The sequence below is a fragment of the Salvelinus fontinalis genome, chromosome 23, assembly GCF_029448725.1.
Source record: "Salvelinus fontinalis isolate EN_2023a chromosome 23, ASM2944872v1, whole genome shotgun sequence".
In the NCBI taxonomy this organism is placed as follows: Eukaryota; Metazoa; Chordata; class Actinopteri; order Salmoniformes; family Salmonidae; genus Salvelinus; species Salvelinus fontinalis.
This window is the reverse complement of record NC_074687.1, coordinates 9,782,025-9,807,367: the sequence shown is the minus strand read 5'-3', so window position 1 is coordinate 9,807,367 and position 25,343 is coordinate 9,782,025. Positions and strand designations below refer to the sequence as shown.

Genomic DNA, 25,343 nt, shown 5'->3' with positions numbered 1-25,343 from the left:
GGCACTTCCTTCTCAGTCAGCTCTGAGTGGCACTTTCTTCTCAGTCAGCTCTGAGTGGCACTTCCTTGTCAGTCAGCTCTGAGTGGCACTTCCTTCTCAGTCAGCTCTGAGTGGCACTTCCTTGTCAGTCAGCTCTGAGTGGAACTTCCTTCTCAGTCAGCTCTGAGTGGCACTTCCTTCTCAGTCAGCTCTGAGTGGCACTTTCTTCTCAGTCAGCTCTGAGTGGCACTTCCTTCTCAGTCAGCTCTGAGTGGCACTTCCTTCTCAGTCAGCTCTGAGTGGCACTTCCTTCTCAGTCAGCTCTGTGTGGCACTTCCTTGTCAGTCAGCTCTGAGTGGCACTTCCTTCTCAGTCAGCTCTGAGTGGAACTTCCTTCTCAGTCAGCTCTGAGTGGCACTTCCTTCTCAGTCAGCTCTGAGTGGCACTTCCTTCTCAGTCAGCTCTGAGTGGCACTTCCTTCTCAGTCAGCTCTGAGTGGCACTTCCTTCTCAGTCAGCTCTGAGTGGCACTTCCTTCTCAGTCAGCTCTGTGGCACTTCCTTCTCAGTCAGCTCTGAGTGGCACTTCCTTCTCAGTCAGCTCTGTGGCACTTCCTTCTCAGTCAGCTTTGTGACCCACTCAAGAACCTATCCAGTTTTAGGAAATATAGATGATGACGAGATGGTCTGTAAGCGTGAGCCTTGTTCAAGAACACAAACGCAGACTTGCTGGCGAACGGTGTGTGTCTGTTGTTTTGAGTTGCCTTTGCAGGTTTTGAATGTTTATACAGCTGGTTGTATTTTGTCGGAGGAGATCATGAAGGACGTCTGCCCTCTGGAGTTGATCCGCTGGAGGTTGGCAGTCTTAAATATACTGTTCTCTTCCTCCGAGCGTGTTCTCTATCTGTCCCCTGGTGACCATTTCAAAGACTGGTGTAATTGGTTAGATCCTCCAATTTCATGACATGCTATGTCACATTAGGATAGGTTCTCCCATGCGGGTTCAATGCGTTCAAGACAAATCGGAAACTCTGAACCTTCAAGTAAAAATGTGCGTATGCTTTTTGCATAGAACGTCCTAGTGGTTGATTCTGATAGTTTCCAAGTGGGAAACTCAGACCTCAACTTTCTACAACCAAGTCGGAAATGTGAGAGTTTCGAGTTCCGAGGTGTCTTGAACGTGAGTCAGCACCACATACCTGGGTTCATATAGTATTTGTTTTCTTTCAAATACATTAGTTTTACTTGGTTGTGCTTGACTGGCGTAATGAACCAATGGAATAGTCCCAAAAGTGCAAACCCTGCCCAGAAGTCAAATATTTGACACACTATTTGAACCCATGTCTGGAACACAACTAAACAGATACTTTCCTGAATTGATAAACGCAATTATGAAACCTTGTTGATATTAAAATATACTTGTTGGATACTGAGTGTACAGCATGATGTCAGAAGTGGTATCCTATAGCTGCTTGTCTGTACTGTGCCATCTGTGGGCCATGTGCCGCCTGCTGTTTGACTACAAGCATCCTTCGCAAACCTAAATTCTAGCCTTTATTCTGTGGTTAAGGTCTATGGTTGCTGCCTGCAATGACTAGTGGGTGGCAATGGTCATGGTGGTCATGTTTAGGTTCCATGCTCCTGTCGTGTAGGAAACTTGATTGACAGCTAACGTGGGTTAGAGGTTGATTCCTTGACAATAGCTGGTTCTTCTCTAGTGTGTCTCCTCTGCTGGTTCTTCTCTGGTGTGTCTCCTCTGCTGGTTCTTCTCTAGTGTGTCTCCTCTGCTGGTTCTTCTCTAGTGTGTCTCCTCTGCTGGTTCTTCTCTAGTGTGTCTCCTCTGCTGGTTCTTCTCTAGTGTGTCTCCTCTGCTGGTTCTTCTCTAGTGTGTCTCCTCTGCTGGTTCTTCTCTAGTGTGTCTCCTCTGCTGGTTCTTCTCTAGTGTGTCTCCTCTGCTGGTTCTTCTCTAGTGTGTCTCCTCTGCTGGTTCTTCTCTAGTGTGTCTCCTCTGCTGGTTCTTCTCTAGTGTGTCTCCTCTGCTGGTTCTTCTCTAGTGTGTCTCTACTGGTTCTTCTCTAGTGTGTCTCCTCTGCTGGTTCTTCTCTAGTGTGTCTCCTCTGCTGGTTCTTCTCTAGCCCACAATGTCCTATCAGCAGAGCACATACAGTACCTGTGTTAGTATAGTATGTGTTAGTATAGTATGTGTTAGTACAGTATGTGTTAGTATAGTATATGTTAGTACAGTATGTGTTAGTATAGTATGTGTTAGTACAGTATGTGTTAGTACAGTATGTGTTCGTACAGTATGTGTTAGTACAGTATGTGTTAGTATAGTATGTGTTAGTACAGTATGTGTTAGTACAGTATGTGTTAGTACAGTATGTGTTAGTATAGTATGTGTTAGTATAGGATATGTTAGTACAGTATGTGTTAGTACAGTATGTGTTAGTACAGTATGTGTTAGTACAGTATGTGTTAGTATAGTATGTGTTAGTATAGTATATGTTAGTACAGTATGTGTTAGTATAGTATGTGTTAGTACAGTATGTGTTAGTACAGTATGTGTTAGTACAGTATGTGTTAGTGTAGTATGTGTTAGTATAGTATATGTTAGTACAGTATGTGTTAGTATAGTATATGTTAGTACAGTATGTGTTAGTATAGTATGTGTTAGTACAGTATGTGTTAGTACAGTATGTGTTAGTATAGTATATGTTAGTACAGTATGTGTTAGTATAGTATGTGTTAGTACAGTATGTGTTAGTACAGTATGTGTTAGTACAGTATGTGTTAGTATAGTATGTGTTAGTACAGTATGTGTTAGTACAGTATGTGTTAGTATAGTATGTGTTAGTACAGTATGTGTTAGTACAGTATGTGTTAGTACAGTATGTGTTAGTATAGTATGTGTTAGCTCCTTTCAAACTCAGCTTGTCCGCCATGTTCGCTTAACGTTTAAGTATTGATGTTATTGGCTTTAACAACTACGTGCAACTATTTAAAGAACATCTTTAAATAGGACGCCAGTTGCTTGTCTGTTTTCCTTCGTTTTATGACAGCTGAAAGGTCACAGGTGAAAGATTACAGGTGAAAGTTCCCAAGTTCACTGGCTCAAGTGAAAAGGGTTCCAATGGCAGGTAGCATGGCAAATATATGACCCTTTCAAGAGTACCCTAGGACCTCTAATTTTCTCTGAAGCACTTTTATGTTGGCTTTTTTGTTATTGTGGACATTAACTATAAACTGTGTTTGCATGACTTTGAGAGTCACAGCGTTTATAAACAACAACATGCATGATTCTAGACTTCCTGGTCAAATCCCAGAACAGATCTGCCTAATGGATGTTTCTGGTGATTTGGAATTCCGGTTCAGAGAATTCCTTGGACTTGAGTCAAGCCTTGATTTGCTGCTGTACTGTGTCCACTATACTACTACCAGTGGTGTAAAGTACTTAAGTAAAAAATACTTTAAAGTAATACCTAAGTAGTTTTTTGTGTATCTGTACTTTACTTTATTATTTATATTTTGGACAACTTTTACTTTTACTCCACTACATTCCTAAAGAAAATATGTACTTTTTACAAAATAATTTCCCCTGAAACTCAAAAGTACTCGTTACATTTTTATTATAAAATATTTTTTGATTTAACCTGTAATAGTCCAACGGCAACAGTGCAGAATACTTTACTTCACTGACAGTTCCTAGTATGACCGTCTCTCTGAATGTCCCTCGCAATTACACTTATATGGTCGGCAAAGCAGATTCAAGCTCTGACTGCTGTGAAGTGTAGATTGTATCACGTGATGAATTTAAAAAAATGTTACATGCATTTCTGGTCCTCATTACAATACAATGGATTTGTTGCATGATTAACCATTACTGAATTGTACTACCTCATGTACAAAGTCATGGATGATGTAATGACACCTGCATGCACACACACACACACACACACACACACAAACACAGACAGACAGAGACATACACACGAGAGTTGATTCTCTGGTGAAATGGTGTATGAGAGTTCTTTAAAGACGTCAAGATGATGAGAGGAGGGAATTTAGATTCTGCAAAACCATGCAGTTCAGCATGCTGCCAATATGAATCAGGGTCATTCCTGCTGGACTGTGTCATGGGCCATAAAGAAATCCTCCATGGAAATAAAAGGAGTGCATTCTTTCAGCACAATGTAGGACTGTGTGTCAGACAGTCACCCACCAGATGTCCATTCCCAGGCCAACAAGCAGACTACACAGTAAGCCAGACCAATGTCAACGTCTGACCAGTGAAATGTTTGAGTCATGGGTACCAGGAAACTAAACTGAATGATTTCACCAGAGTTTCTATGATTTGAAGGAACTGGGCTGTTAACGGGTACATTTGAATGAAAAGACACTTTGAAAACCTCAGTGTTGCATTTCTTATACAGATGTCAGGTTAGGCCTATGTGACATATGACACATTAGATGTGACATATTCTACATTAGATGTGACATATTCCACATTAGATATGACATATTCCACATTAGATGTGACATATTATACATTAGATGTGACATATTCCACATTAGATGTGACATATTCCACATTGGATGTGACATATTCCACATTAGATGTGACATATTCCACATTAGATGTGACATGTTCCACATTAGATGTGACATGCTCGACATTAGATGTGACATATGATACATTAGATGTGACATATTACTCATTAGATGTGACATATTACACATTAGATATGACATATTCCACATTGGATGTGACATATTACACATTAGACGTGACATATTACACATTAGAGGTGACATTTTACACATTAGATGTGACATATTCCACATTAGATGTGACATATTGCACATTAGATGTGACATATTACACATTAGATGTGACATATTACACATTAGATGTGACATATTACACATTAGATGTGACATATTACACATTAGATGTGACATATTGCACATTAGATGTGACATATTACACATTAGATGTGACATATTACACATTAGTTGACATTAGGTGACATTTAGAACATGGCATATATACATACACTATTAGCCTATACAACAGCCATTAACAAAGATTGATGGCTATTTTCAGGGATCAAACGTCTGAGAGCAGTAATTTACTAAGAACAAAAAGCCTGAGTGAGTGAAGTGTTATTGAGTGCAGCTTTTGGACGCATGCTATAAATATGTGCAATGCTCAAAGTGGATCCACATGTTGTTTTCTGTTGGGAACAATTTAATTGCCTTCTAATTGCCATCGCGAATACTTTTAGTTAGCATAAAATCAACACAACCATACAGGGTGTCTGGCCTCCAGTCATAGCTACAAATCTTTATTTACCCACACAGACTCAGTGAGGGAACTGAAGAGGTTGATATCAGATCCAATTATATTTTATTTCTCACATGCGCCGAATACAACAAGCCCTTAACCAATAACGCAGAGTAAGAAAATATTTGCTAAATAAACGAAAGACAACAAAAAGTGACGCATAAAATAACAATAAGGAGGCTATATCCAAGGGGTACCGGTACTGAGTCAACGTGCGGGGGGTACGGGTTAGTTGAGGTAATTGAGGTCATATGTACATGTAGGTAAGGGTAAATTGACTATGTATAGATAATAAACAGCGAGTTGCAGCAGTGTAAAAAAGGGGGTCAATGCAAATAGTCTTGGTAGCCATTTGATTAGCTGTTCAGCAGTCTTATGGATTGGGGGCCAGAAGCTGTTAAAGAGCCTTTTGGACCTAGACTTGGCACTCCGGTACCGATTGCCATGTAGTAGCAGAGAGAACAGTCTATGACTAGTTTGAATTGTTGTATCTGACTGAAGACACGTTGATGTTGTCTTTTCCCCTTCAAGTCTTTAGTCATCCAGTGATGTGGGTTGGCAGGTTGCTTGTGGGTGGGTGGTGGGATAGCTCTGTGTAATACATTTCATCCAGGGCAGTTTCATCTCTCTCTCAGCCCAGTCCCCTCCTCACAGGCTGGGCTATCTCCATCACAGGAAGCCCTGTCACAGTGGTATTTCCTCTGGAAGAGTTTTGTATTTAGTCTCTGGGGTTGGGCTGTTCATGTCCACGGTCGTTTATGCCCCTGTAAAAACCTTGGAGAGAGATAGGAAACGTTTACTTTAGGTCTGCGTCTCTAAGGGATATTGTGTACAAGGACACATTGGCTGCGTTTACACAGGAAGCCCAATTTGGAAATTTTTTCCACAAATTGGTATTTTGGCCAATCACATCATAGCTGTCCATGTCAGATATTTTTCAGAACTGATCTGATTGGTCAAAATACCAATTGGTGAAAGAAATATCAGAATTGCGCTGCCTGTGTAAACACAGCCATTGTACTGCAGATATGTGTTAGAGGACATACACTGAGTGTATAAAACACCTTCCTAACATTGGGTTGCACCACCTTTTGCTCTCAGAACAGTCTCAATTCTTCGGGCCATGGACTATACAAGGTGTCGAAAGCATTCCACAGCGATGCTGGCCCAATGCTTCCTACAGTTGTGTCAAGTTGACTGGATGTCCTTTGGGTGGTGGACCATTTTTGATTCACACGGAAAACTGTTGAGCGTGAACAACCAAGCAGCGGTGCAGTTCTTGACAAACTCAAAACAGTCCGCCTGGCACCTACTACCATACCCCGTTCAAAGGCACTTAAATCATCTGTCTTGCCCATTCACCCTCTGAATGGCAGACATATACAGTTAATGCCTCAATTGACTCAATGCTTAAAAATCCTTCTTTAACCTGTATTCTCCCCTTCATCTACACTGAAGGTGACATCAATAAGTGATTATAGCTTTCAGCTGGATTCACCTGGTCAGTCACTGAAATAGTAGGTGTTCCTAATGTTTTGTCCACTCAGTGTATATCTGCGTAAAATAGACCAAGAACTTAGCATCTATATTCTAGAGTTCATGCATTCTGTTTAGATGTTCTATGGCACCCATATCTCGTGTCAACCAGTTATGAACTGACTTTGAGTTGATGTAAGCATACCATTAGGTATGCTGAGCGATTAATCGAAATGTCGGTTAATTTTGTTTTTTAAACAACTAATTGACAAATGTCAGTTCAATCATTTTTTCTGTGACCTCGATGTGCATTTTCTGAAAAGCTAAATCTGATCAAGCTGTGCGATGAACTGAACTGTGCGATGTCGTAGGGAGTTGAGTTTCCAACAGGCCAGTATTCTACATAGATTAGATTAGTATTCTACATAGAATGACCATAATCCACTGCTCGCCAGCTTAAACCTGTGCAGTCTGTGCAGAGAGCAGACATGGAGACAGTGGATAGAGAGAACGCTCTCGAAAAATAGAAAGCATTTGCTTTGGGAGCCTGAAAATACATGATGTAAGTCACGTGTCAAACTCATTCCATGGAGGGCCGAGTGTCTGTGGATTTTTGCCCCTCCGTTGTATTTGATTGATGAATTAAGGTCACTAATTTGTAAATAATTGGTTGTCTAGGTCTTCATTTAAAGGAAAAACAATTAACCTCCAGACACTAGGGTCTCCATGGAATGAGTTTGACACCCTGATCTACAGTAAGCCATTGATAGTTGCTACTCAGCAGTCAGAAAAGTATGCCTTATTTACTTTGAAGAACTATTAAAATAGTGATTTTGTCAGATAGCAGCTCTATAGAGATGAGATGATGATTTAGAATAAAGTAATCAATTAAAACTAATATTTTATTAAAGTAATGTGATAAGCAGTAATGGGTGGTCCCTAACATGATTTGACTTTCATTCATTGTTTTATTCAGTGTTGTTACAGCATTCAAACTGTGATTATTTGTTTATAATCGAACCGACACGGAACCGAGGTAAAAAAAAAAAACACTAATCAGCACTACCATTTGGAGCATGATATTAGCAAGTACAGTGTCTTCGGAAAGTATTCAAATCTCTTGACTTTATCCATATTTTGTTACGTTACAGCCTTATTCTAAAATTGATTAAATATAATTCCTCAGCAATCTACACACAACCCACCATAATGACAAAGCGAAAAACATTTTTTTTTAATTTTCCCAAATTCATAAAAAAACTAAAACGGAAATAACTTATTTACTTACATAAGTATTCAGACCCTTTGCTTTGAGACTCGAAATTGAGCTCAGGTGCATCCTGTTTCCATTGATCATCCTTCGGATGTTTCTATAACTTGATTGGAGTCCACCTGTGGTAAATTCAATTGATTGGACATGATTTAGAAAGGCACAAACCTGTCTATATAAGGTCCCACAGTTGACAGAGCATGTCAGAGAAAAACAAAAACCAAGCCGTGAGGTCGAAGGAATTGTCTGTAGCGCTCCGAGACAGGATTGTGTCGAGGCACAGATCTAGGGAAGGGTACCAAAACATTTCTGCGGTATTGAAGGTCCCCAAGAACACAGTGGCCTCCATCATTATTAAATGGAAGAAGTTTGGAACCACCAAGACTCTTCCTAGAGCTGGCCGCCCGGCCACACTGAGCAATTGGGGAGAAGGGCCTTGGTCAGGGAGGTGACCAACAACCCAATTGTCACTCTGACAGAGCTCTAGAGTTCCTCTGTGGAGATGGGAGAACCTTCTAGATTGAAGGACAACCATCTCTGCAGCACTCCACCAATCAGGCCTTTATGGTAGAGTGGCCAGACGGATTCTCTGGTTTGATAAAACCAAGATTGAACATCACAGCGTCACGTCTGGAGGAAACCTGGCACCATCCCTACGGTGAAGCATGGTGGTGGCAGCATCATGCTGTGGGGATCATTTGTCAGCAGCAGGGACTGGGAGACTAGTAAGGATCAAGGCAAAGATAAATGGAGCATAGTACAGAGAGATCTTTGATGAAAACTTACTCCAGAGCGAAGGTTCACCTTCCAACATGACAATGATCTTAAGCACACAGCCAAGACAATGCAGGAGTGACTTGGGGACAAGTCTCTCAATGTCCTTGAGAAGAATGGGAGACACTCCCCAAATACAGGTGTGCCAAGCTTGTAGCATTATACCCAAGAAGATTCTATGCTGTAATTGCTGCCAAAGGTGTTTCAACAAAGTACTGAGTAAAGGGTCTGAATACTTATTTAAATGTGATAATTCTGTTTTATATTTTTTATACATTGCAAAAAAAAAATCCTTTGTCATTATGTGGTATTGCGTTTGGATTGATGAGGGAAAGAAAACAATTTAACCAATTTTGAATAAGGCTGTAACGTAACAAAATGTGGAAAAAGTTAAGGGGTCTGAATACTTTCCGAAGGCACTGTATATCAATCACATTGTTTTGATTGCAACAATACAAGGTGATCCAACCATTTAGGTCATATATCAGCATCAATAGGATGTACTGCTGGTCATCCATTTCATTAGGTCAAGTTGTCAAATGAGAATAGGTGAAGAACATACGTGTTTCCTAATGGGAAAATGTCCACCCTACCCTGAATTCAGAGCAGACATTTTGGAACTGCTGAAGCTGACACAGCTGCTGATGACATATTCAGAAAATATGTAATAGCTGCTGATAGAAGGGAGGAGCCGCAGTCAACAGACTGGAGACAACTTGACAAGCATTCATTCGAAATTTGCCAGTAATACATCAAGACAAAGCCCACTGGGCACAGACGTCAATTCAGTGTTAATTCCAAGTTGGTTCAACGTCATTTAATTGAAATAACGTGACAACAACGTTGATTCAACCAGTCTGAGCCCAGTGGGTGTTTCTTATTCCTGGTTCAGATGTTGATAACATTGATTGCATGATTGAACTTAAACTTTACAGTTAAGTTTTGTTTTGTACTTCTCATAACAACGGAGAAAAAGATAAATGTCCTCGCCTGCTTTGGGGGCGATTCTCTTTGGTGGAATAGTCGGTTTGGAATGTAACCGTCAAATTGCTGTTTGACCTTTCACTATCAGGAGGTCAGTAGGAAACATATTTTGACATGTTTCACAGCTCTCACGCATCCCAGAACTCAAAGCCACTGTGTTTGTGATTTTCTGTCTACAATTATGAATTGTAGACAGAAAATCAAAATATGAAATTCTATTAAATTATTTTGGCAGTCCAGGTTTCAACGTTAGTTTTTTAGGTCTCATAATGTATCTTTATGCTATGTAGGATACTACAATTACAGAATCCGTTGAGGTATTGTTTAAATGCAAAAGTCAAGAAAACAACAAGTGTGTGCTAGTATTTTCAAAGAGTGCATTTTGGAGTTGTGTCCGCTCTAGATATCTCCAGGTATAACAGAGATATAGGACACCGTAAACTTCAAGGGGTCCATTTACTTTTAAAGTGAAAACCATAGATCATGTCACTCCCCCACCCTAGGCTTTAGTTTGAGTAATGTCATCTGAGACAATGGGCCCTATCTGGGGGATAGGTTGTTGTTCTTGCAAACAGCTTTCTGTGTTTTCTACCTCCCTTGAGTGTTTGTCAGATCGCCAACAGTTCATTTTCAAGCTAACTAGAAAAGCTTTCCAATTCATTCCGTTGCTGTGATGCAGTAATACTGTATTATTCTCCAACATGAATCAAACCTACTTTGCGATACTTTGAGAAGCATTGAGAGTATTCAAATGTACACAGATCTGCAGTTCAGTCGCAAGATGTAAATATTTATAACATACATCTTTGCCTTGCCTTAGGCTGCACTTAGTAACACGCTGTAATGTAAGCCAGTGTCATGGCAAACCAGCTGCATGAGATCTGCTAGCTTTCAGCACTATCAAACAAACAGAGAGGGAATGGAAAGGAGGGAGAGAAGGGGAGAGAGAGAGATTTAGCATTAGAAGGAAAAACCAAGCAAGGATGTTTTCACTGGCTTGCGAGGTAATATGGTATTATTTAGTTAAAGCACCTAGTGGTCAAATTAAACGTTGTGGCAGTATATCTTCACTAGCCCAGGGATGTTCCCCATGACATATATATAGGTTTCCACACAAACCAGGTCCACGTCCATCGCTCCAAAAATAACGATAATGACCGGACACGTGTATTTCATCATTAGACCGTAGTTTATCTTCTGTAAGGTTCGAGACATATACACAGATTTTTGTTTAAGGAGTGGCTCTTCATCTGTGACCGGATCTTTTATTGCTGAGGCTCCGTACTGATGAGTGTGCAAATTATCACAGAATCTCACAGGAATTTGGAACTTCAGTAATTTTTTATGCCCTTAACCCGATAAGATACAAAGCTAGTTTGATCAGAATTAAATGTCAAAAATATGATATTCACAATGTCACTAAGCAAAAACCAAAACACCAAAACAGCAATAGTCAATACAATGTCAAAACATGATTTTGTCATGAGTTCAGTACTATTTGCTTAATTTTGCAAAAGTATCGTCATTAACTAGCAAGCTAAGGTTAGCATGCTAAGTGCCATCGTGCAGAAGTAGCAAAGAAAATACAGTTTGATGAGCTAGCTAAGTTAGCTAGCTAGCAAAGGTAGACCAGTTATCAAAGAGGATGCCAGCTAGCTTTACATGCATGGCCGGACCAGTGTTGCCAAGATGGTAGACCGTCTCCGCTGTTGTGTCAACATGTCAACCAGGACGGATTGTCCTATAAGACGCAAAAATTCCAGGAACATACATAGATGAAGCTCTCATGCAATGCAACAATCTTTTATTAGCTGTAGTTAATAGCAGTCAGTACACATATATTCACATAGCTATGAACGACCATGTTGTAAACTGTAAAGTAGCTAGCATCTCATCATCTCCATTATCTTGCTATCGCATAAAAAAATGAATACGACAAAATACCGCCAAATACATTGTGTATTAGTCCACAATTTCTCTGACATTTTGCTCGTAGTTCTTGCACAGGAAAGAAGTGGAGACAGTTTTCAGGGACCTACCAGATCACAACAAACAGTGAACAGCAAGGGAAGAGATAAAAGGTGTCATCATATCCCCACAGATCAAATTGATTTCAACAGTTGATTGATTTCAAGTCCACTAGCTTGCTGCACGGTTGTAAAATGTCACTATTGCAATTGATTTGTATATTAACATATCTTGGACATTTTGAAGAACAATTATGGATATTTTAGACATGTACAGTACAAATACAGCATACTTTTTGATATCAAATTCTTTCTTACATTTTAAGATGGGCGATGCAACCAAACTCACCTGAAACCATTAATGAAGACACATGATCTGAAGTACGCAGGCCCCTACCTGCTGAGTATTAAAAAAAAAGATGATTATAGATACCCTAAGATATATTAAATGGGCGTTTGCTTGTCAATCACACAGTACTGATGAATAATCAAGTGCATTCGATCTAAATTTGGGTATATGAGGACATCTAGTGGTCACCGGTTTTTCATCCTCAGTCACTAGCTATCATAAAGCTTCACCAGCTTGATGTTGGGTGAGTCCCTGTCCTATGCAAAAAAAAAAAAAAATGCTAGAGATTTTATGCACTAGCATGCAATGCAATGAGATATAAATGATGCAGGTATGACTAGAACAAAATATAATTTAATGAGCTATGCATCTGTGTACCATTGTTTTATGTACCCTTCTTTTGTACCCCTCTACTAGCTAGGTAGTCCAGTCCCAGAGAGGCAGTCCATTCCGCATGCCTTCTTGACTTTGATACAATGTGTCATCATGCATTTGTGCATGTTCCCTCGTAACTGTCATAGCTATCTTGCTAGCTAACTTAGCTAGCTCATTAATCCGTTTTTTCTTTAATTACAGTATATCTGCACGATGGCACTTAAAGCCTTGAATCTCATAGGGCCCTGCTTACATTTTTGTCACCACTGGTTATTTAGCTAGCCATTAGCCAGCAGGGTTGAATTGGTTTCCATTGGACGAGAGCTTGCTAGGCTGGCTAGCTATATAGCTAATGCTAGCTAGCAAACACAAATTATCATGATTATCATGTAGCAGCCTATGCTGACTAGTGTTGCTAACATGCTAACAGCTAGCTAGCTAATTACCATACACCATAGTTGTGGATCTGCAAAATCAAGCCAATCGAACTGATCTCATGACTAAATCATGTTTACACATAGTAGTGGTTATTGATATTTTGGTTGTTTGCTTTTTGCTTAGTAACATTGCGAATATAATCTTTTTGCCATTTAACTCTGATAAACTACCGGTATGTATCCTTTCTAATCCTTCTTCTTCTTGTTCTCCTTGTTCCACATTTCTCCTTTTGTTCCTGTCCACCATCTTCTCCTTCATCAGATCTTCTTCTTCTTCTGTAGTGTTATAGTGGTCCACAAACAAATGTTACGTGGATGCCGCCATACAGTCCGTTATACATGGTGATAGGACAATAGAAAATTGGGAAAAAGAAAAAGGAAAACGACCCTGCAAATGAACCCTAATTAAAAACCCACAACCCCATTCCACTATTTAACCCTATCTAGTCCAACACCAAGTCGATGGCCTGAGAGGACAGAACAGTGCCGCTCAACACCCCCCTGCAACTCTTCTGCAGTAAAATCTTGCAATCCCAAGTACCTCTCTGCAGTTGCCACATTTCATTTCTAGAGTACAATTGACAACCATGGATATAAATGCTAAGAAACCCACCTTACTGAAACACATATTATTCCAATCACTCTCTATTGGACTCAGCCTTCTCACAGGAATCCTCTCAGGATCTCTCGCCCTGGACCCATCTTCCTCTACTACTCTCTTCACTGCTTCAGCATATGACACCTTCTGTACTACTCTGATCCCGGCAACCTCAACGTGTCTTTCTCTCACTGGACACCTCCGATCTCCAACACCATGGGCACCCCCACAGCTAACACACACATAACTGTTTCTACCGACACTACACATTCCATTGTCTCATGCCTGCCTGCATACTTGTCACATTTAGCTTTCTCCCTCCTACACACTGCTGCCACATGACCATAACCTTGGCACTTAAAACACCGTAATGGGTTCGGGACAAAAGCTCACACGGGATAAATTACACATTCTAAATTGACCTTGTCAAATCAAATCAAATGTATTTATGAAGCCCTTCTTACATCAGCTGATGTCACAAAGTGCTGTACAGAAACCCAGCCTAAAACCCCAAACAGCAAGCAATGCAGGTGGAGAAGCACGGTGGCTAGGAAAAACTCCCTAGAAAGGCCAAAACCTAGGAAGAAATCTAGGCAGGAACCAGGTTATGAGGGGTGGCCAGTCCTCTTCTGGCTGTGCTGGGCGGAGATTATAACAGAACATGGCCAAGATGTTCAAATGTTCATAGATGACCAGCAGGGTCAAATAATAATAATCACAGTGGTTGTCGAGGGTGCAACAGGTCATCACCTCAGGAGTAAATGTCAGTTGGCTTTTCATAGCCGATCATTCAGAGTATCTCTACCGCACCTACTGTCTCTAGAGAGTTGAAAACAGCAGGTCTGGGACAGGTAGCACGTCCGGTGAACAGGTCAGGGCAGAACAGTTGAAACTGGAGCAGCAGCACGGCCAGGTGGACTGGGGACAGTAAGGAGTCATCAGGCCAGGTAGTCCTGAGGCATGGTCCTAGGGCTCAGGTCATCCGAGAGAGAGAAAGAGAGAAAGAGAGAGAGAATTAGAGAGAGCATAGAGAGAGCATACTTAAATTCATACCATGTCAGGTAAAGACTGCATCAAAACTCAGAAGGACAGAGAGCACACTGTCTGTCCTTCTGAGTTTGGATGCAGAGTCTTTACCTGACATGGTATGAATTTAAGTATGCTCTCTCTATGCTCTCTCTAATTCTCTCTCTCTTTCTCTCTTTCTCTCTCTCGGAGGACCTGAGCCATTTCGAGTTACTTTCACCAACTCGGTCCCAAACCACTTCTCCACCCAACCTGACACCACGTAAGAATCTACCAGAAGGCAAGGATCCATTCTCTACAGAAAAGTCACTCCCACTGGGCCAGAATCATCTTTTTCAACATCAGCAGTCTTCACTGCACCTGCCACCACAGTTAATTCCTCCTCACACTCATCACTTTCAATTTCCTTCTGATGCTCTTCCAAACGTTATGTGTGATCCACCATTCTATATTCACTAAAAACATCTTCCACATTTCTCCTTTTTTTCCTGTCCACCATCTTATTCTTCATAAATGCTTGTGCATTCCCCACTCCATATTTACTTATATTGTGTTCCACTTCTCTCCTTTTCCCCCTGTCCTCCATCTTACCCCCACAGCATGGCTACACCGGCAGCCATTTTCTTTTTCTTTTTCTTCTTCTTCTTCTTCTTCTTCTTCTTCTTCTTCTTCTTCTTCTTCTTCTTCTTCTTCTTCTTCTCTTCTTCTTCTTCTTCTTCTTCTTCTTCTTCTTCTTCTTCTTCTTCTTCTTCTTCTTCTTCTTCTTCTTCTTCTTCTTCTTCTTCTTCTTCTTCCTTTCTAACCTGGTTTCGGCATGAGAAAATTAGGGAAGTCTCAAATTCCCGCGAGACTTTGCAACCTCACAGATACGCAGCCTCAGAAATAAAAGACCCGGTCATGGATTAGGAGCAACTCCCTTTGGTTTACATCTCCATTTATACCAAACATTTATTCTGACTCGTTTACATTTATTATCGCTTTCTAATGTAAAACATATGGACTAAAATAATACCGTTGTATTTCTCCTAGTGTTTCAATAGAGCCACAAGTACATATAACTTTCCTCTTACTGTTCCTCCTCAGGAGCTGAAGACCGTTTATTCTTCTACATCTGGATATGCACTTAGTTGATGTAAAACACCAGGAGGCCGTGACCTTGTGTATATGTTAAAGTGCAGACTGGTAAACTGGAATGTACGTCATCGTGTAAAGTTTCCTTTAGTCATACCTGGGTTGTATTCATTTGGCTCCAACAGAAGAAAACAGAAGAAAATGGACGGAAACTGGGAGGGACTACATGGATTTGTGTTGTCGTCCTCCCCCCCATTGCAAAACGTTTTTAAACGTTTCCTATTACATGCCCTAAATAATACAACCCTGGCATGATGCATGGACTGGCTGGCTTCTCATGCATGGAAGATGGAAGAAGGAAATGGAGCTTGAAATTGCTATCGAAGTAATGATGAAGTTATTTCCCTGTGTGTCGTAGTCAATGCGATGCTTGTTATTGGTTTTTAAGGTTGCCTGTCTATGAGGCTCAATTGATACCAAGCTAATTAAACATCAGAGACAGGGAATGTCGAATGTCTGTTTGATTCAGAAGGTCTGTTACAGGATAGCCTACCATGTATACTGTATGTATAAAATCAGGAAGGAGAAAATGTTGCTCCCATTTGTTAAAGCATGTTAATGTGTTTTGCTTGGTTTGATCTAGTGTGCTGGTGGACACCACCTGAGACGATGTGGAAATCACATGGTTAAAAATCCAACAGGTAACCTACACCTGTGGAAGCCAAGCAGTATTTTCAGACAAACGTTTTACCTGTGTATGTTTATTTTTCACGCCTAAAATGTACGCAAATGATGTCATGACGATCATCACTATACACACAGAGGTTTTCCTCCGTTCAACCTATAGATAGTGTTAGTTCTGGATTGTGACAATCATTTATCTCACAATACGATATCCCATTCAAGACAACTTTGGAGTGAAATGGAAATTCATTACAGTTACAGACATGCAAAGTATACAGCTGGTTCAGGTTAAGGAGAGTTCATGGGCTTGTCAATACAGATTAATCATATTGTATCATATTCTGTGATCTGTGTTTCTTCGTCATGCCTGTGTTTATGTGCCGAGTGTGTTATGATACCGTAAATGATATGTCATATGCTCAACATCACTGACTTTGTGGTCAGAGGGCTGTAATTGATCTGAAAGTGAAAAAAGCAAACACACAAACCATGTACGGTTACAGAGCAAACCAAATGCCACCGTGAGGTAAACCACAGCCTAGAGAAGATTGCAGTCAAGTTGACGGCAAGGCAAGAGCAATGTCCTTCAAGGTTATTCTATTCAGTAACTGGCATATTGTTGAACCTTGCTACAGTAGATGCTTCTATCCTCCCAAGTATGGCTATTATAATTCTTCCTTTGATGCACTGCTGGTTGACAATTTTCAGATGGATGGCTTGCTCTACATTGCTCTTAATTCACTGGAATAACTCTGCTTTGCACAAATTCAGTTGTGCACAAGAGAAAAACCTAGTCTGTTCCTGTAGCTTCTAGTCATGTTTGATATGATTATGTGAAGTTCCATTTACTGCTCTCATCCCATAATCTTCCCCAGAGCCCCATTACTTTCTGGGCTGTATTTCAAATCTAGTATAAGTATAGCCGACTAAATATGTTTTCCACATATTATAGTTACTCAAAAGCCTTGAATAGCATAGTATTACTGTAAAGATTCAGCCTCTAACTATGAGGGACATCTCAGACAATGCACTTAAACTATACAGTATATACAAAAGTATGTGGACACCCCTTCAAATTAGTGGATCCGGCTATTTCAGCAACACCCGTTGCTGACAGGTGTATAAAATCGAGCACACAGTCATGCAATCACCATAGACAAACATTGGCAGTAGAAAGGCCTTACTGAAGAGCTCAGTGACTTTCAACGTGGCACCGTCATAGGATGCCACCTTTCCAACAAGTCAGCTCGTCAACTTTCTGCACTGCTAGAGCTGCCCCGATCAACTGCAAGTGCTATTATTATGAAGTGGAAACGTCTAGGAGCAACAACGGCTCAGTAGCGAAGTGGTAGGCCACACAAGAGCGGGACCACTGAGCGCTGAAGCACGTAGAGCATACAAATGGTCTGTTCTCAGTTGCAACACTCACTAACGACTTCCAAACTGCCTCTCGAAGCAACATCAGCACAAGAAATGTTATTCGGGAGCTTCATGAAATGGGTTGCCATGGCCGAGCATCCACACAAAAACCTAAGATCACCATGTACAATGCCAAGTGTCAGCTGGAGTGGTGTAAAGCTCGCCACGATTGGACTCTGGAGCAGTGGAAACGCGTCCTCCGGAGTGATGAATCACGCTTCACCATCTGACAGTACGACGGACAAATTTGGGTTTGGCGGATTCCAGGAGAATGCTACCTGCCTGAATGCATAGTGTCAACTGTAAAGTTTGGTGGAGGAGGAATAGGCCCATTAGTTCCAGCGAAGGGAAATCTTAACGCTAAAGCATACAATGACATTCTAGACAATTCTGTGCATCCAACTTTTGGCAACAGTTTGAGAAAGTTAGTGTACATTGCAACATGCCTGGGTTCAAATAGTATTTGAATTCTTTCTAAGATTTTGAAGACTTTGAGAGTTTTGTTGAGCCTGCCTGTGGTGCTATCTATAGGCAGGATTTGCACATTTTGGATTATGCAATTGGTTACATTCTACAAGGAAAGCTCAAAGAAGCAAACCTTGACAGATTTGAAAACATTTTGAACACAGTGTAGACAGCAGTTGACCATAGTTGAGTTGTATGGAATAGAGACAAATGGAAAACTAGGAGTCAGTAGAAGGGGGTAATTTAGAGCGACCACTTTCTCCCAAGCCAACATGGTGGGAACCACTGCAGTGTGTTGTGTTTCTTTACAGGAAGACTCGGCTGTCTGAGACAGCTCCAGAAGGAAAAGAGGCACAGACGTGTAATCAGCTACTTTTTCATTTAACTTTCCTGGCTGGCCTTCCTTTCCCATCCCCACCCCCATCCCCCATCCACCACCCCCACCCCCATCCCCCACCCCTACCCCCATCCCCTAGCCATGTTTGTGGAAGAGAAGAGAAGGGAAGGTGAGGTGCGTGTTCAAACCAGAAGCAACAATGTTCTCTTGCGCCAACAAGGTTTGCCTATAATCCCCAATGCTCATACCTCACAACTCTGGAACATGTAGATAATGTTGTAGTGTATTTTTCTTACAGACACACAGATGTTTTTATAAAATGAAGGGAGTCATCTCTTCTAGTCACACTAACAAAGGGACAGGTGTAATCATAGGGTTTATGTCCACTTTGAACTGACACTGTAGCAACTAGTTGCTGACAAGGCAGGTCAACATGTTGGAGTGCTTATTAACACCAATTTCAGAACAACAGTGGAAGTGTACATTACACAAGGTTTTCATGAAGGCTTAATAAAGCTTAACACATAATAATGCTTCTGCCACGTGGAGATCATGTCATATCACCCTTCATATTATGGTAGTTGCTTATACCTAGCTGTTATAAAGGGCTATGAAGCCTTCATTAAGCTCAGTAGATAAAATTGTGAACCAGTTGTTTGTGACCAATCACTGTCCTGGATAGATTTATCTGTGAACCAATTATAGGAGGGGGGAGTCAAAGGGGAGCAGGAACTGGAAGATTTATGTCCGCCACCAGATGGTTCAAAGCAGGCATGCACAGCTGCCGCAAAGCATCCCAGCAGCTGGAACTCATCTGCATGACCTGGGAAAGAAGGCAGAGTCAGCCGGAACATTCTGGTCCTGCCAGATGACAGATCTGTTCAGGCTATAAAGAAAACCATCAATATATAAAAGGATTAAGTCTTAGTACAAGGATTAGGCTGCTTTTGAATGTGTCTGACACCTGACAGAGCAGTCGGGACATCTTGCTCATTTTAAACAAACGTAAGCCTACTTTCTGAAACAGTTTGGCTGGCGTTGAGTCCTTGGAAAAGAGAGAGTTTAAATGACTCATTGTTTCCATAAGGTCATGTTTTAACCTCTAGACTTCTGGCTGCAACAGTCTACTCCCCAAACACAGTGTGTCTTGAGTTTTTCCGCATTAACCATGGAAAATCCATAAAGTAACCAGTTCCGGGGATCCTGAGTGGCTCATCAGTCTAATGCACTGCATCTCAGTGATAGTGGTGTCACTACACACACTGGTTCAATTCCAGGCTGTATCATAACCAGCTGTGATTGGGAGTCTCATAGGACAATGCATAATTGGCCCAGCGTTGTCTAGGTTATGGTTTGGCCGGGGTAGGCCATCATTGTAAATAATATTTTTTTCTTAACTGACTTGCCTGGTTAAAAAAAGGTTTAAAGAATGTTTTAAAAAAATGCAGCCTGCTGTATGATTGTATTCCACACGTTCCCCCTGATTGTTCCAAGTTGTCATAGATGTGTGACATGGTTTCAGTGTCGAATGTTGCGGTTCATTGTTATCTGGCTTTTGTTCCCCCTGAGGAACGTCTAACAGTCTGGTGAGTCTGTAGTACAAAGAACACAGCCAGACATTCTCTCATCCAGAAAGTAAATGTTGTAGAACAGTGGGGGAAACCAACCGACTGAGTGAGAATACTAATGGAAAATATGCATCAGACGAGCATGCTTTTTCACCGTTGTCACGATTATCCGGTTTATGTGGCGTCTGCTGAAAGTACGGAACCTGTGATGAATTAAGCTGAGGGGGAGGAAAAAGTTAACCACCCCCTCCCCTCCTTACCCTGGACTGCACTGAGGTTTTTAAGACCGCCCAGAAAACCTCACTTCTCTCACTGTAAACTTCAAATGCTCCCGACACCCCCTTTCGAAAAACCCCAACAGGGAAAATGGCACTTTCCAAGCTCTGTGGTCTATGGCTCCGCTAGACAGGGCCAGTTGGACATTTTTATTCTTCTGTAGTTTATAGAAGTGTATTTACAATTAGTTACATTTTGTCATGTGTAGATCATGTTTAGATCATGTGCACATCTAGTTAAGATACTCTTGCCTGTAATAATAATAAGTCTACATGGTTAGGAAACTAATACATCTGCACGGTTAGGGAGATGATACCTCTACACGGTACCGTGTGGCTCAGTTAGTAGAGCATGGAACTTGCATTGTCAGGGTCGTGGGTTCAATTCCTATGGTGTACAAATTAAAATGTGTTCACTCAATAATATAAGTTGCTCTGGATGAGAGTGTCTGCCAAATGAGTAAAATATCAAATAAAATAAAATGCAGTAAGCATCTGGGAACTAAGGCATGTTCAATCAAAGTCTGTTAACGTTTTTCTGGGATTAAGTTTTTCTTCTTTTTTCTGCTTTGCAAAAACATGTTTGATGTTTGGATTCATGTGAAGATACATTTTTTCTTTGTTTGTTCCAGTGTTTTATTGATTAAATTCATCCAAACGTGCATTTTCACAGAGCAATAGCCTGGAAACTGGTAATTTCACGGGGACCCAAGTTTAAACAAAGTGCTTGCTTTAGTTATGCACAGTACTTGGAGGCAGGACAGCAGAGCTTTATCCCGGGACATTCAGACTTGTCAAATGTATTACAGTAGATAGAACATAAATGAGCTGGAAACTGCCTACCCCCTACTGTCTACTGTCTACTGCCTACTGCCTACTGCCTACCGCCTACCGCCTACTGCCTACTGTCTACTGCCTACTGTCTACTGTCTACTGCCTACTGCCTACTGCCTACCGCCTACCGCCTACCGCCTACCGCCTACCGCCTACCGCCTACCGCCTACCGCCTACCGCCTACCGCCTACCGCCTACCGCCTACCGCCTACCGCCTACCGCCTTCCGCCTACTGCCTACTGCCTACTGCCTACCGCCTTCCGCCTACTGCCTACTGTCTACTGCCTTCTGCCTACTGCCTACTGCCTACTGTCTACTGTCTCAAGAGCCTAGACTAATATAGAGACAACGCAGCTGGTTCCAAAAAGAGGTTCAGAGATAAAGAATGATGATAAAAGGCGTAGCGAACCCTGCTGAGTGTCACAGGGTCGTTTTGCGTTATCTCACGCAAGACATGGTGCAGGGCAGGCTCTATGGATCAATTCTGACAGGTAGGGGGGAGACCTTCTGAGACCTAGGGGTGGGTGTCTGGTGTAGGGTGGTGTTGGGGGGGTGTTCCCATGGGGATGATGAAAGAGGTGTGTGTGTGTGTGTGTGTGTGTGTGTGTGTGTGTGTGTGTGTGTGTGTGTGTGTGTGTGTGTGTGTGTGTGTGTGTGTGTGTGTGGCCGATGTGGGCGGCATGACTCATAACCACAGACATTCATCAGGGCAGGCGAAATACCTTGAATTATGGTACCCTCAATTATAAGATTAGACATTAGCCATTAAATTTGGTCACTTAGCCATATTGTAGCTTATCCAAGGCTGTAGTTTCCTTTAATTTGAGATGGCTATACCGTCCGCATTGTGTTTTGCTAAGGCATGTTTAAAAATGATTGGTGGTATCAGTAACATCATCCCACTGGCTCTCTAGTTTGATCCAGTTCCCAGAATAAGAGTATTTGGTTCTCCTTATCTGTTCTCGCCTCTCTTTGTTTAGTATACCAGTGGTTCCCAAACTGTGGGGGTCAGAAAAATGTTCACAGCACCTCTTGGCAAAATTCATACAATTGCAGGAAATAAGATTCAAACCTGCTAAATGTTCTCTCCGTTAAAAACCTGGGTTTGGAAACCCCTGTAGTAGATAACACAGTACTGTGAAGTCAGACTCTTTTATGCACTTTATCTTCCTCTAATATTCAGAATAAGATCATGGTGAACCAAGTATTCCAGGCTAATTTTTGCGTATAGTTTTTGTCATAACTTTGTCATAATTTTATAAAATGTTGGTCATCGTCTACGGCATCCATCTTAGGAAGTCGACAGTTTCAGGCTAAAGTCTTCCTGTGGCCGTTTTGTATACGTTGTGGAGTGAGATAACAGATGGTTCATTTAGCAGATGAGCTAATCTAGAATGATCCGTTACCCCCACAGTGCCAAAGTGATGACATAGCCGACGGCTCAGTCTGTTTCCTCCCAGTCAGATCTCACAGCACACTGAGGAACATAAGTAATAAGTGGGAATATAAAGTAGAGTCTTGTGAGAGTTGTTGGTCTGGTAGACATGTTCCTCTGGCACTCTGACCAGTCTGAGGCTTGTTCTTGTCAAACGGTTACCTATAAAGCTCAGGGATGCCACCTGGTGTTAATAACGAGAACAGGTAAAGGACCTGCAAGTCACCTTTACTCCATCAACTCAGCCCGATGATACGTTTGTTTATGTTTTGTGTGTCAGTTGTCATGACTACCTAGACCCGCTAATGTGCCCTAAAGTAAAGTTCAACCGCTCTCCGTTCCCCAGCAAGTCTCCATCAGGTTGTTGCTGTGAATGAGAATGTGTTCTTCTCAGTCAACTTACTAACCTGGTAGAGTAGAAGTTCAATAAATAATGAAGTAGATAAAAATATCAATCATAATCAATAAGTAGGGGGGGTGCAAATGTGGATAAATTGTCTTAAAAATGATTGGGAGCTTTTCTTGACATAGCCTAGTCTCTCCTGCATTTGGGGTAGTTAGACCAGGTAAACCCATGAAGCTTTGTTGTAAATTCGCATAAGCACTCAAGATGGTTTGTGTTTTATAGAGCACCATTACTGTTTAATAGCCCTTTTCCAATACTTTTCTGTGTGTGTGTAATAAACATTTAGTATTTTATTGGTATATCTATGCGTGGACATTTTTCATTGGTGGCTGGGTCATTTTTTTGTGAGTCTGTGAGTCAGGTTTTCGAGGCATTCCTTTGGAGGAAGTTAGCTAATGTCTGACAGTGGGGAGACTTTACTTTACACAGTCACCTTTTCCAGAACCTTCTTTTACCTGAAAGTTGAACTGAGATGTTATCCAGTACATAATGGAAAACATATGTTCCACATTACCTCTAAACACAGTTACCTGTTGTTGATTTATGATACAGAATAATACGATTCTGTTGCACTAACATTGCATTTATTCTTCTGTGTTTCAAGTGTCCAATTGGGTTTGTGTTCATTTTCTTGTTGGTGATACTGCATGCCAGTAAAGAAAGCAGAAGGTTTTGCGATGTCCAATGAGGAAACATGTAATCTATCATGAAGCCACACAGGAAGCCAATAGGAAGAGAGCTATGAGACCATGTTCACAAGTCACTAAATAAGTCTGAAGTATAACATTTAACCAGTGCATCGCTTTCAATGACTAGTGTCTTCATGTTGATCTATCTCAGTTCTGGACAGTGGCATTTACCACATTTTTCAACATGTAACATCTATCTTAATGTAGTAAGCCAGAACTAGGCATCCTCTTTGCCTTCTGCCTATGATTGTAGCATCTAGCGATAACACATTGTGCAAATGAACAATGACACCACATTATCTTTAATGTGAATTTTAAGAGCAGTGGTCAAATTTTTTGTGTTCAACTTCTTCCTGTCCCTGTTCTAATCAATTTATTCACAGAAATGCAGATCTCTCTAATATGCTCCTACCCATCACAGTTCCTTTCTGTTGCTCACGTTCCCTGCTGACCTATCCTGTCTGACCTTTCCTGTCTGACCTTTCCTGTTTGACTTTTCCTGTCTGACCGTTCCTGTCTGACCTCTCCTGTCTGACCCTTCCCTGTCTGACCTTTCTTATCTGACCTTTCCTGTATGATCTTTCCTGTGTGACCTTTCCTGTCTGTTCTTTCCCTTTCTGATCTTTCCTGTCTGACCTTTCATCGTCTAACCTTTCACTGTCTGACCTTTCACTGTCTGACCTTTCTTGTCTGACTTTTCCTGTCTAACCTTTCCTATCTAACCTTTCCTGTCTGTTCCGCCCTCCACAGGAGATGACTTGGGCTGCACGGTTGACGGCCAGGTGTACACCAACCGAGACATTTGGAAACCGGAGCCATGTCGGATCTGCGTGTGCGACAACGGCGCCGTCCTGTGCGACGAGATCCAGTGCGATGAGCTGTCCAACTGTGAGAAAGTGATCATCCCCGAGGGCGAGTGTTGTCCCATCTGCCAGAGCGAGGGCAGCACAGACACCAGTGGCAATGGCAGACCCGGTGAGCGGTCAGAAAGCGTGACCAGAAATCTATAGTGACCCCAAGTCATGACAAAGACACACATTTGTTATGAGAGAACTCAGTATGAACTGTGTTTGAATGTGTAACTACTACTACACTAATACACTGATGACACTCATGACACTGATGACACTCATGACACTAATGACACTGATGACACTAATGACACTCATGGCACAGATGACACTGATGACACGGATGACACTCATGACACTCATGGCACTGATGAGACTGATGACACTTATGACACCGATGACACTGATAACTCTCATGACACTGATGACACTAATGACACGCATGGCACTGATGACACTGATGACACTGATGACACTGGTGAAACTTATGACACTGGTGAAACTTATGACACTGATCACACTCATGACACTGATGACACTTATGACACTCATGACACTGATGACAATCATGACACTTGTGACGCTGATGGCACTGGTGACACTCATGACACTGGTGACAATCATGACACTGATGACACTCGTGACACTGATAACACTCGTGACACTGATGACACTGATGACACTCATGACACTGATGACACTGATGACACTGTAGACTACAGGCTTTTGTAA

The 25,343-nt window shown here is 41.5% G+C and overlaps 1 protein-coding gene across 1 annotated transcript in view; it reads left to right on the top strand.

Moving 5' to 3' along the window:
- Positions 1-25,343, top strand: part of LOC129820829 (collagen alpha-2(V) chain-like) — a 67,800-nt gene that overhangs the window by 9,459 nt on the left and 32,998 nt on the right. The window contains exon 2 of the mRNA XM_055877830.1: positions 24,511-24,735. Within this exon, the coding sequence (XP_055733805.1) occupies positions 24,511-24,735 (225 nt within the window). The remainder of the gene's footprint in view (positions 1-24,510; positions 24,736-25,343) is intronic.